Here is a 13,372-nt window from a genome sequence, read left to right as displayed (position 1 = left end):
CAAGGTGATCTTGTGGTCAGGGCTGTTGAATCCGAAGGTCCGGGGTTCGAATCCCTGGCATGGCAGGCCCCGGTGTTGTGCCTTTGGGAAAGGCACTTAACACCTATTTCCTCACTCCACTCCACGCATAGCTTCGGTTAGGGACGTCCTCTCTGATAGGACGTAAAGCCGGAGGTCCCGTGTTTGAGGAGAGCCACACCTTGAGCACAACAGTTACGAAAAAGAGCAGGGGTCCTTCCTGGTGTGAGTGGTTCAAACCTTACAGTCTTGTCTCGAGCTTCACATCTTGAAAGGGTGATAGCCGCATAATATGTCGATCCTTCCACAAATGTGATAGTAGGAAAACGATGAAGTAGAAAGATCTTGAATGCAATACGTGCCAAACGACACGCGCTACGACCGAAAAATCATTATCAGTGTCCGATATACAATACTGGCTTGGATTTAATTATGCATCACCCTCTTGCTATCGCAGATACAGCAACAAAAGCAACGTGTCAACACCGATTTGGGATCCAGGATATTTGCTTCATGCTGCAGCGCCGTTCGTCGTTAGTACAAAAGACCATAGGGAGAATACTTCATCGGGCCTTTTCTCTTCGTTCCACGCCCATTTCTCTTCGTTCCACACCCATTTCTCTTCGTTCCACAACCATTTGAAATGGGTACGGAACGAAGAGAAATCGGTGTGGAACGAAGAGAAATGGCCCGGCAGTGAAGCCTTGTCGTATTGTCCGTATGGTCTTTCGTACGTTAGAGCAACAATGACTAATCCCTGGGCTAATCTTGTCAGCTCACGCAAAGCACGTGTCTCCTTATTCAGCGCAACGTCCCTTTATGAATAAATAACATTGTCGTAAAATAAATAAATTTTTGACTACAGCGATATTGACATTATGTATGCATTTTAGTAGTAATGCGGAGGACTTGTAATATATAGTGACATGAGATTTGTATCATGAACTATTGGAATAGAATACTGAAAAGGTATTTCCATTCCATATTTGGTCCGTACCAAATCTAACAAGGCTGGACTCCAGGAATCTCCAAGCAGATCCTAGGGTGGCAAAAGACAATATACCAAATTGGCCAGGCAGTGTCCATTGGCCAGAGATCTAGAGGGCCCAGTTGGTGCACGTATTGGACCCTCTCTGGCCAATGGATACTGCCTGATCAATTTGATACTGTCTTTTGCCGCCCTAGGATCTACTTGGAGATTTGGACTCCAGGCCAGATCGGAGTTTCTGTTGATATAGACTCCGATCGGGATCACTACCGGTAGAATCGTCGATTCTATCAGATCGGAATCTTTACCTGGCATATACAAACAATATGTACAACAAACTTTGTGTTGGGATTTAGCGAAGTTGACCGTACATATCCGCCACCAAAGTAAGAAATGCATATTCACTACATGTTGCTGCACTGAACACTTTATTCAGTTATTCAATGGTATAGAGCAGCCACAACGAGAATGTGAACAAGTTTGTTATACTGTCTCAAGAATTTTTTGAAAACTTATTGCACAAAATGTGTATGTATGGGCTTTATGTTCAGGCGATGTCTCAGTTTCTTTTTGCTTTACAACTGCACGACTTCGGTGAGCTCTTCTCCCACCTCTGTTGTTCTTGTCTTGGTCGCAAGGCGTCTCCCTATCTCGGATACAACTGCCTTGAAGCAGAAAAACGCCACCACGAGCATAACTAGCGACAACAGGATGCACAGCGCCACCGATAACATGGACAGCCAGTCGATGTTTTTCGGGAAATAGCAAACGAGAATGTACGACGTGTAACCTAGCAACGACAATGAGAAGAACAAACAGAAGAGCATGATGGGTAGGCCGACTCCGCTCAGAGAAGAATCTGGTTGGGACTGGTTGATTCCGGTTTCCGAGGAAGACTCGCTTGTATCCGCCAAAGCTTGACATCTCTGTTGGAAAGGTAAAACAACTTGACGTACAATTGGCATTCCTTTGGTCCTTTGGGACAATCTGGAATTCCTACGCAAACATTCCTGAGCAATTCCTAGATTTCCATTGGGCTCTTTCCAGAGGCGTAGCCAAAAACACGTACCGAAACACACATTGACAAAAAATAGCCGAACTCACCTGAACTACATCATCGTCAAACTTCGTCTTGCAGACTTCACACCGATCGCTAGGGGCGTCCTTGTTGCGGAGCCATTGGGACAGGCAGTCCAAGTGGGTAAACTGCACAGACCCTGAACACGCGCATGGAGATACCAGTGGTCTATCGGGAGAAAAGGAACACTGAAAACTAGAACGATTGATGTATTGACCCTATATAAAACAAGGGTCTGACAAAAGTAAGGCTTTCGTAATATTTGGCACAAAGTAGATTTTGTGACACTAGTCATTTAATACTAACTTGAAGTTTGTGAGGTCCTCCTTGCTGTGACAGATACGGCAGATCTCTCCGTCTATCGTGGTGCTGGAAGGCGTAGTCTCTATACCTGGTCCCTGTACCAGTGTCGACGTAGTGTAGAGCAATGTCTAGAAAGTTGAAGCAACAAACATACAAAGTCATGGAAAGTTTACCTGCACCACACACTTTAATTTAGGAAGTATGTATCATGCTACTAAAAACTGTTTTGGTGGCATGGGCGGTGATACCAATCAATACACAAATCCAATCCACATATGCCTTGTATATAAACCTAAGGCATAGACCATTGCAGGTTAGGTCTAGGTAGACCTGCATATATGCATCATAATTGGTTTATAATTATTCACAATAAAAACGGCCTTGCAGTAGTAACTGAATTGCACCGTTCCATTACAAACATTTTAAAAGGAAATTCCGAAGAATGAAATATATACAGGTTAAAATAGACAATGAACTAGCAGTAAAGTGCAACATCGTTCGAGCTATTGTCGACGTCGACAGGAAGGGTTCGACAAGGATATAATCATAAATGCAGGTGGCATTTCTATCCCTAGGGCCATCCTCATAAAATATTCTTGACAGAAATTACGACATACCTTGTCACTAACGCTGTCCAGTCCATTCTTCACCCATGCTGTTGACTCCATGTGTGGTAAGGAGGGTTTCTGGTTAGAATTTGCAGAGCTTCCGTCCTTCGACAGGTTCCAAATGCCGGTTACGTGGAGAATCCCTGGGCCCCTCCCGGCCGGCCGGCCCGTTGGGCTAGAAGCGCGACGTACCAGCCAGAGGAGGGCCCTTTTTATTCATTGTGATGTCAGAAAAGTTTTTTTGGTTACGTAACACATGGTAGTGTAGTACGAAAAGCACATTCTGTGACGTCATAGTCCCGGCCAATCACAAATGGAGACGATCGTGACGTAACAAAGTCATCTTTATGACGCATCAGAGTTCCAAGCGATTTTGGAAAACAGAGTGACATCACAGCCAACCAACCGAATCCCCTGTGACATCAAAGCCGACCAATCGGAATCCATGTGACATCACAGCCAACCAAATACAAACGGAGACGATTGTGACGTAACAAAGTAACTTTATGACACACAGTGTTCCAGGCGATTTTCGAAGCATTGTTGGTCCGAAGTTCGAACGGTGGCTCTTTTCGGAAAGGTGTTCCACACAAAGGTGTTCTGTAGAACACCGTTCTAGTTATTCAAACAACATGATAACACAGGGGCACAGGTTGATGTAAGCATATGCCGCCAAAGATTTAGCTTTCATACAATGAAAACAACGGCTGGTACACCGGTCAAGATGTAGCCAGCCGTGCCGAAACATGGAAAAGACCTGTATCTTAGGTAAGGTTGACCATTGTTGTTTGGTAATAGGCACATTTTAGTCTTTTGACTGACACAACGTTCAGGTAACCATGTGCACGTGGGTATGTAAGTTACATTTCTTTGGATTCTTAAGCACATCATAATGCACATTTTAATAATATTCTAAATGATTGGTTGTTTGTAATCCACAGGGCTTCTTCTGGTCCTTTCTTGGTACCGGTTAGTTCCTGTCAGTGGAACAATCTGCGGACAGACCAGTTTCTCCTCAGGACAGGGAACAGTCACTTCTCCAAGCTACCCCAGCAACTATCCCAACTTCCTGCTCTGTAACTATGACTTCACGGCGTCCGGTGGTGAGTACTAAGGTCTTTACATACCATTCATATCGATCTACAGTCTCCTTTAATTCTAGCAGTCTTCAACAATGTTACCAATAAATGCTTGCCCCCTCCCCTCGAAGTAGTGTGATATAGGCCAATGTCTAAAAATACAGATACAAAGAAAAAACGCATCATATGGACCCGAATAGCTAATCATACCGAAAACATTTAAAAAATCAAACCCTCGGTGAGTTATAGCTGCAAAGGCACAAACAAGACCGAGGATGTCTCCTTACTCGAGGTAACTATCCTTAACAATGAACTCTACGATCAGTACATTCACAGTCACCGCCCAGAGTTACCCTGTCCTTGGTGCTGATCTTGTGTTCCCATGGAACGTAATGAACATCTTGTTGCTACACTGTGTTTTATACCCACTACACTGTACTTACTTTTGCCTCCAAGGTGACCCCAGCTTTATGCTTGGTATGACGTTGGAGACATTTCCACATGAATGAATGAAAACCAAGCAGATGTCGGGGGGCAAAGACTGGCCGAATGAAACAAGAAATGGAATTAACTATTACAAAATATCTCTATATTGTTTCCATTGTATCTTGACGTTAGGCATACTTTCTACGCTATAGTTTGTTGTTTTCTTGTTATGTTTACCGAAGGAAAACATATTGTTTTTACTCAGTTTCTTCCTCTTCTTCTTCTCCAAACAGTGACCTATGACCTGACCAATGACATGATTCGTTGACGTCTGTTACCATGGTGACTGGTCTTGGGTTACATAATGTTGCAATTTCATAGTCTGCTCTGCTCCTGTCACCATATACTAGTAGTACATGTATGTGAGTAAGAATTAACAGAGCAGACCATGTCCGAAGGTAAACATTATGCATTTGCTTTGCAAATGTTACTTCTCTAGTTTATTTATATTGTCTGCTGCAGACGACCACGTGTGGATCAAGTTTACAGATTTCCGACTGGAGGAGGGCCCGTCGTGTGTGTGGGATGACGTGTCTATCTACGACACCTCGGTCAGCCCGAGGGTACAGATAGGAGAGAAATACTGCGGCTCGGACATGCCGCCGTATGTCGTGTCCCCCGGACAGAGTCTGCGAGTGCGCTTCAAAACCGACTTCAGCGTCACGAACAGGGGCTTCTCTTTCGACTACTCGTTCGACACCATAGGTATGTGGAATATATCAGGGTAGTACGAAGGCCCACAACGACACTTCCATACACCTCGCGGTGTGGAAGAGCTGTGGAAGAGCGGTATGGAAGGTATATCCCCTGGTAGCGCGGTGTGGAAGGGCTGTGGAAGAGGCGTATGGAAGTGTCGTTGTGGACCTTCGTAGTGTAGAGACTCTCTTCTATGTCTACAGAAACTCCGGTCGGAGTCTACCGGTAGAGATCCTGAACGGAGTATCTACCGTCCGGTAGAGGTATCGGTTGGAGTCTCTACTGGTACAATCTGTGATTCATGTTTAGTATACTACACGTACTAGCCTGAGTGTCAGCCTTTTTCTGACCGGTAGCGGATCGCGGGGAGCGGACGAAAGCTAAAAAGGCTGAAACTCTAAAAAGCTAAAAAGGCTGAAAATATACTAGTATCTATTTATTTGACTGGCAACTGCAAACTTTTAAAATGGCATCACTGATTGACTTTTAGGAGTCTCTTTGAAGTCTATTCAGAGAGAATAGGAGTTTCTGTTGACAGAGACCCCGATCTGAAACTCTATTACGGTAGAGAATTGTCCATTCTACCAGGTCGGAGTCTCTACCTGGCACACATGTCTTCCTTTTTTGTCGATTCGGGGCCAACTAGCTAGTAGGAGGGTCAAAAGTGGGTGCTATTGTTTCACACCATTGACTTATATGAGTGTTCTATGCGTTTCTTTTTCTGCTATTGCTCTGACGTCGTGAGTACGCCTCTGTTGTTTTTTTTTTTTCAGACACCCTGGGAGACTGTGGCATAACTGCTACCATAAGTAGCGGTTCGGGTGCCATCACCTCTCCGAGTTACCCAAGTAACTATCCGGACAGCTCCAACTGTGTGTATGAACTGACAGCCGCCAGTCCGGACGATGTCATACAGGTGAGTTTTTAAAAACTAGATTTTTCAAGGCGTACTGTTAATAATTTGCGTGACTGCATAAGTAACATGTACTTCTTATGAAAGGCATCTAAAGCAATTTGGGGTCGGCAAATCAAAACTATTTTGGATGAGGAAATTTGCCTGATATTGATATTTACTGCCATTTTAGCACATATTCAGTATCATTTCATACCTGAAGCGTTTAAGATAGCCCATAAACATGCCATGCGAGAAATCATTTTATTTTTGGGTACCACTAACAAATAGCTACGCCAGTCTACGATGCGAAACAAGCAACCAGTTTCCGTCAGTAGTTTTGCCTCACAGATATCAGTATGGTATCAGCTTGCTATGGGCTAGGGTTAATTCGTCTTATTTAAAAAAATGACCAGACAATGCATTGACCTTGAAAATCTAGCTTTACTGCCCTGAAGTTGATTGGCAAAGCATGGTAACTGGTAACGGATTTGAAAAGATTCCTAGTCCTCAATTGACGTTTTATGTTTATCCATACCACACTGGCTCCTGTATATATTACATTTTGTACGTAAATATCTCTTTTACTGACCTGACTGTTCCTGCTCTGTTCCCACGCCAGCTCTTCTTCGTGCAGTTCTCCCTGGATTCGGCAGGGGGAGACTCCCTGCGGGTCGTCACCACAGGCGAGCACCACGCCGGCGACACGGTGTACAGGCGGGACGACGCCAACTTCCTCCACGTGGCGGGAACCAGCCTGACCCTGACCTTCACTTCTTCATCTTCCAATGGAGACGGCTTCCTGGCCACTTATTCGGTCCTCACGGACGGTCAGTCAGTCAGTCAGTCAGGTCTCTGCGCTTGTATAAAGTGTAACATGTGGTTCAGTGACCCTTTATATAGCTATAGTTGTGTAAATATTATGACTGTGTTGTGTGCAGGTGCAATCCTGGGCACGTGTGGAGGGACGTACACGTCAGACACAGGCACGATCTCCTCCCCAGGGTACCCTGGCAACTACGAAAACAGCGCCACCTGTTACTACTCCATCCAGGTCAGCGCCGGACACATTGTTCGGGTAGGTTGGCTTTATGCCCCATTCCATTGTTGGAAATTGGCGTGGAAGGGCTGGAAATGGCCTGGAGAAGCGTTTTCGTAGTGTCGCTTTGGGCATTGGTAATAACATTTGAAGACGTGATTTTTGCACTCCCGTCTCTTCCAGCTTGAGTTTAGGACATTCCACATCGCAGGTAATTGTTTCGGGGACGACTACTTGCCGTAGAAAGCCCGTCCGCACCCAAGCTTTGTCGTTTTAGGCTTTGATAATATCAATTGAAGACCTGATTTTTTTGCACTCCCGTCTTTTCCAGCTAGAGTTCAGTACCTTCCACATCGCCGGATATTGTTCCGGGGACTACCTGTCCATATATGCCGGGAGCAGCCCGTCTGCACCCCTGATAGCGCACTACTGCGGGATGGGAGAACCCACGACGGTACAGTCTTCCTCCAACGCCGTGTATCTGGTGTTCGCCTCCGACAGTTACGGAAACGCGGAGGGTTTTCGGGCCGAGTACACCGCTATCTCCACCGGTGACGTCCAGACAACAACTGTGTCGCCACCGGGTTAGTGTTTTAAAGGGGCGTAATGTACATGTAACGTTTTTGCACCAAAAATGGAAATATTTTATTGGAAAAAACGTAGTGTGATTGTTATCTACTAAACGTTTTCAAGATATTTGTGCACAGTTTACCTCACAATTGGTTGGGGGTAACAACAGACTTCATGAGGCACACTCCATTTGTGGCACCACCACAAAATAGCGGAATTTATAATTGTTTCCCTTTCATTGCCCTAGGCCCTACAGAAGAGACGCCTACAGAAGGCATACCCAGTAAGTATGGAGCTGTTTTATGATCTTCTTGACATCTTCCTTCATTATTACGTGAAGGAGGTCTGCAACCTACGACTTAGTATTGTAGTCCGTACATTCGCAGCTATAACTCACGATCCCTTTACTGTATACCTTTATTGCATGTACTTGCATGGCAGCTATCGAATGTGTAGTTGAAGTCTCAAACTTCAAGGGTGCAAAAGAATTCATATGAATTTTAAGGAATTCATACGAAATTTACGGAATTCATACGAAATTTACGGAATTCATACAAATTTTACAAAATGCATACGATATTACAAGAAACATACAATATTACAAGAAACATACGAATTTTACGGAATACATACAATCCAATACTTTGATACTACATGTACTCCCTGCCGTACCTTCAGTCTGTGATAGCCGCTTCCTGAGTGACCCCACCGTTCCCGTGGTCTCTCACGACGGCTACTCCACCGGTACAAGCTACAGCGCCGAAACCGAATGTACGGTCGTCCTCACCACCAGCCACGGCCACAAGATCAACGTATGGATAGAAAACATGGACATCCAGGAATGTGGAGGACACTGTAGGTTCTAAGTTTACAGTTTGCAATAGAAAAATCCCTGCAGAAATGTTCATAGCCCGGCGGTCAGTCTATCGTGGTTTGGGCGGACTCACTTCAGGTCTGTAGGCGACCCTCGCCGCCCAGTTCAACTAGGGTCCCCGATAGCTTTTGCACGACGGGAGTTTAGGTAAAGCAAACTTCTGCCGTGCAAATATATATCTTACGATGTGTGAAACTCTTACCGTTGAGCCCAGTTGAACTGGACGGCGAAGAACGTCTACATCCCGGTGTTCATATGCAGGAGTGTCCCCCATGCAGAAATGTCCTACCGAAAGTGGCGTGCTTACGAAGGCCCGTAGGTACATTGACCAGAAGGGGGCCCGCCCAAACTACGATAGACCAAGGAGGTTAAGTACCTCCTTGGATAGACTGGACACTAGCCTGTGTTACACAAGCTCTCCACCCCAAGGGGGGCAACTTCGGGGCGGCCGGCCGACAGGAGCGCGATTAGTCAGGCTAGACTGGACACCAGGTCAAAATTTTCATGGCAGTTGGAACTGAACCATTTACCATGCATTTTCCCCACAGCATGCACTTGTGACGCCCTGGAATTTCAGGGCATCCAAGATCACGACACCCTGCTCTTCTGTGGAGACCTGGACCGTCCGGAGTCTCTGTCCTCCTCCGGACACATGGTGGTGGTCACCTTCCGCACGGACAGCACTGTCCAGCACTCCGGATTCAAGATAGCCTGGAACAGCTATGATCCTGGAACAGGTAGATATTTATTTGCATCCATCCAGTGCAACTTCAAATTCAGGGCAGTATGCAAAACTGGATTTTCAAAGTCAGTTTTCTGGTCATTTCTTAATGTAGTACATGTAAGTTGAATTTCAGCAAAAATTACTAATATCTGTGAGGCAAAAATGCGGTTGCAGAGAATGGTTACTTGTTTTGTATGGTCATCACACTCAGACCATGTACCCAGCTATTCCCACTTTGGCCCCTGGGTAGCTATCTTTTAACCCTCTTGGATTTCAAATCCAAGAGACCCTCTTGGAATAGGGGGTACTGCTTTTGTTTTACTAGACTCTACACTGTAACTAAGAAGTCCTGAAAACATTGGATTCATGAGAATTAAGTAAAACCTTCCCAACATATGTTGGGCACAACATTGAGGACATGAATATGCTTCCCAACAATTGTTGAAAGCAGCAGGACTAGGAATTTAAGCTTTTTTTGTCTACCCTGTTTTGTATATTGGTTTCTCCACCAGACCAGAGTGGATGTACAGGCTTCTGGTGTGCAGCAGACTCCATGTGTATCCCCGACTCCTGGGTGTGCGACAAGGTGGACCACTGTTCAGACAGGGCAGATGAGAACTGTAAGTAGGCCGATTCATATTATATATTACTACTTACAATTTTACTCATAAAGTACGTAACGTTATGAATAAATCAACAGCAAAGTTCTTTATTTACAACCACTTGTTTGACAAGAGCTGATGTTTTGTGTGTGTCATCTTCCTCAGAGCAATTATCATTGAAGGTCATAATTTCCCTAATGAAGGTGACAGATGGCCATCAAAACGTTTGTTACTCCGTGAAGGAGGTCATGACCTCCGGACGGAGTATTGTGGGCAGTTGGTTTTTTGCTGTTCAATCATTCACCAACCTGATGAAATCCTTTATGTATGTATGCACAAATTTGCCTCCTTAGCCTGCTGGATACCAAACCTATTTAGCTGACTAGTCTTTTTTGTCAGCTCCTCTAGCTATTTGCAGAGAAGACCAAAGAGACTTGGAAGCTAAAATAGGCTATGATAAACTTTTTCCAGGTCCTTGGGATTACCGGTTGTCAACTGATCAAATCATGATGATCGTCTTCGTGTCAGCTGGAGTCATTGTCTTTATAGCTACCATGGTGCCCATTATGCGCTACTGCTGTGCTCGACCACCCCAGCAAGTTCACGTCATTGTGCCACAAGGACAGGCTGCTGACCCCGCCTACTATGGGTGAGTGACAGGTCAGGTACATGGGAGGAAGGGAAAAGGGTTAGGAAGAGATATGTGCAACTAGAAAGGCATAATGTTTACCTTCGCACATGGTCAGCTCTGTTACTCAAACACATTTTTCATATATATGGTGAAAGGAGTCTAAATTCCCCTGCTATAAAATTGATGATTCAACCCAACACCAGTTACCATGGTGACTGACGTCTGGTTCAGGTCATTGACCTTATTTGTTTGGAGAAGAAGAAGAAACAGAGCAAAAACATGTTTTCCTTCTGCGAAGGTAAACATAAATAAACTTTGTACTGTTGTTTGCCTGAACACCAAAAACCAACCACAACTATTGTATATGAGGCAAGGACCTTGTGTGAGGCTTAGAAAACATTTTGTATGAATTAGGTATAGAAAACATGCAGCAAATCTTACAGATGTTAACCAGTTGTTGTTTTGTTCACAGTTATGAAACTTCGGACGGATTCTGTGTGAAAAAAAATTGTGTGAATACTACATGTAGTTCTTGTATGTGTGGATGGTGTTCAGCACCAAGGCCAGATGCGGTTGTTCATGCATAGATAGTGTTTTGCACCATGGGTTGGATTGCTCGCACACAAGGTCCTTGCCTCATTTATACTGCATATTGGATCCGGTTGTGGTATTCAGGCATTATACAAATGGCAACTTGTCTGTATCTTTTCAGCCAAGGACCTCACGGTGTGCCCTCTGGACATATGTTCCCTCCTGCTGGCGGCATTGCACCTCACCAAGGCCCACCTCCTCACCAAGGACCTTACCCAACAGGCACCGGGCAGATGACTGGAGGGGTCCCTCCCCAGTACGGACCACCCCTACCACACCCTCCAAATGCTGGGCAGATGCTAGGACCCCATGGTGGGCCCCCAGCCTACCCTAGACCTCCCTCCCCATATCCTCCTGATGTCACGGCCACGGACATGTACACCAGACAGGGAGAGTTGCCACCTCTCAATGTCACCACGGCTGAGGATGTGGCCATGAGGCAACAACAGGGCCATGGTGTCCCACCACCACCTATCTACATCCCTCCTACACTGATCCAATAACATGGCCCTGTATCCGACCAGGGACATTACACAGCGTGTCCTTGATCCGACCTATAAAGCCCCAATGTCACACATTCCGAACACTCCCCCCGAACACCGACCAACCAAGCTGGCTTAAGTTCGGAGCAGACTGGCCAGATTTTTGTATATAAATTGAATCAAATTTGAAGTAAATTTCAGTCAAATTTGACTCCCAACAACTGCTCAGACCTACTCCTGTCCACACCCAAATGTTTTAAACATTTTGAAGAAGAGTCATGCAGAAAGATTTACTAAAACATAAACCAATCTATTTTAGACCTCAGATATTTTATCGGTTTACCCAGTATCCGAAATCTTAAGAGTCTGGAAGTAAAGTCACAAATGTAAAGGAATGTGGAAAATAATGCAATAAACTTTTATTCAGCAACTCACTGCAAAGAATATCATACACTTATTATATATACAGATATACACATACATGTACTTTGGTATGATCATATTTCCTTTCCTTTTTACACATGCTTCTTTCAATTTCTAATATGTACATATACATAGTTATTACGTTCTTCCATACTGTGTTATTCTGACATAAGCCTTGTATGATAAGGCGAAAATACAAATATTATTGTCCACAATTTTCTTGGTCTGATATGTTAGTAACTTTGGACGGATTTGATACAGTTTGACACAGTAAAATTCATGAAGCAGCAATTTGCAAAATATGCAAAAGAAAATGTATCCAAAGATCACAACAGACATAATTCACTCTGATATTGATGATGTACAATCTTATATGCGATATGCTTACACATCTTGGCAAGGTCACTTTAAATATCATTAGCAATGAAGAATACAAAGTTACATTCAAATCCCAAAATAGCATCAAAGAGAAAAGTTAATACCTTTTTAAGCATCTTTTGTACAAGGGATGAAATTATCACATCACTTTCATAATGTGAACTTGTCCTGATTGTTATAACTGTTATAACATTTCTATTAAAGAGGATGAGAAATTTCAGCCTTTGGAAAATCTCCACCTCTGATGATTTAAGCACCAAAGATCATTCAGAAAAAGATGCACATACTTCATGATGGTTCAATAGTTTGTTGGCCAAACGTACTTTGCCTGTGCGAAACCTGTAATGTATTGTGCCTTCTGCAGAACATCTTGTTTTTGCATATTTAAGCATGACATTCTGCGTATAGTTCTCAAATGTTGTGTCGGAAAAGATATCGTCTGCAATGAAAACTGTGAAAAAACATCCAGTGAAAAAAACACAGGTTTCCCGCAGGTGCAGTACGTTATGCCGACATACTTGTTTCATCCCTATAACTATGTGACACGTTTAACCAAAGGCCACGCACTTATTCCGTCACCATCTCGCTCCTGAGGTTCTTCAGAGCGGCCGGGCCGGGGAAGATCTTGTAGAAGTTCCTCCCTGTCTTGTCATCGGGGGTGAAATGTCGGTCCTTGGCGGGCGGGGGAGGGGACCCTAGTCTTGGGCGGAGTCTTGAACAGGTTGTTGTCTTTCTCCACAGGGTGAAGAGGGGGGATGGAGCGGCTGTGTAGAACACTTCTGTCCTTGTGGTACACACTATGGAGATGAAATACAGAACAACTTAAGACATGTGGAAAATATGATATATGATAACTTCATCACTGTCATATGTCATAAAACTTGGATACTAAGGATATGACCCGATTTAC

General features: G+C 44.4%; 2 protein-coding genes across 2 annotated transcripts; one reads left to right on the top strand and one right to left on the bottom strand.

Moving 5' to 3' along the window:
• Window positions 1-1,417: 1,417 nt before the first annotated feature.
• Window positions 1,418-3,149, bottom strand: LOC109477069. The gene is made up of 4 exons (XM_019778109.1): window positions 3,005-3,149; window positions 2,391-2,515; window positions 2,111-2,252; window positions 1,418-1,932 (listed from the first exon to the last, which is right to left on the bottom strand). The coding sequence occupies exons 1-4, from the start codon at window positions 3,053-3,055 to the stop codon at window positions 1,582-1,584; spliced, it is 669 nt and encodes a 222-aa protein (XP_019633668.1). The 5' UTR covers window positions 3,056-3,149; the 3' UTR covers window positions 1,418-1,581.
• A 592-nt stretch (window positions 3,150-3,741) lies between these two features.
• LOC109476888 (cubilin-like) lies at window positions 3,742-12,936 on the top strand. Its single transcript, XM_019777903.1, has 13 exons — window positions 3,742-3,763; window positions 3,937-4,098; window positions 5,023-5,265; window positions 6,030-6,172; window positions 6,771-6,978; window positions 7,090-7,226; window positions 7,519-7,771; window positions 8,005-8,040; window positions 8,436-8,612; window positions 9,180-9,368; window positions 9,868-9,975; window positions 10,429-10,606; window positions 11,301-12,936. Exons 1-13 carry the CDS (start codon window positions 3,742-3,744, stop codon window positions 11,680-11,682), a joined length of 2,238 nt encoding a protein of 745 aa, XP_019633462.1. The 3' UTR covers window positions 11,683-12,936.
• Window positions 12,937-13,372: the final 436 nt, after the last annotated feature.

The sequence above is a fragment of the Branchiostoma belcheri genome, unplaced genomic scaffold (genome assembly GCF_001625305.1).
Source record: "Branchiostoma belcheri isolate BF01 breed outbred unplaced genomic scaffold, Haploidv18h27 scaffold4, whole genome shotgun sequence".
Lineage (NCBI taxonomy): Eukaryota > Metazoa > Chordata > Leptocardii > Amphioxiformes > Branchiostomatidae > Branchiostoma > Branchiostoma belcheri.
This window is presented reverse-complemented; position numbering and strand designations above follow the sequence as displayed.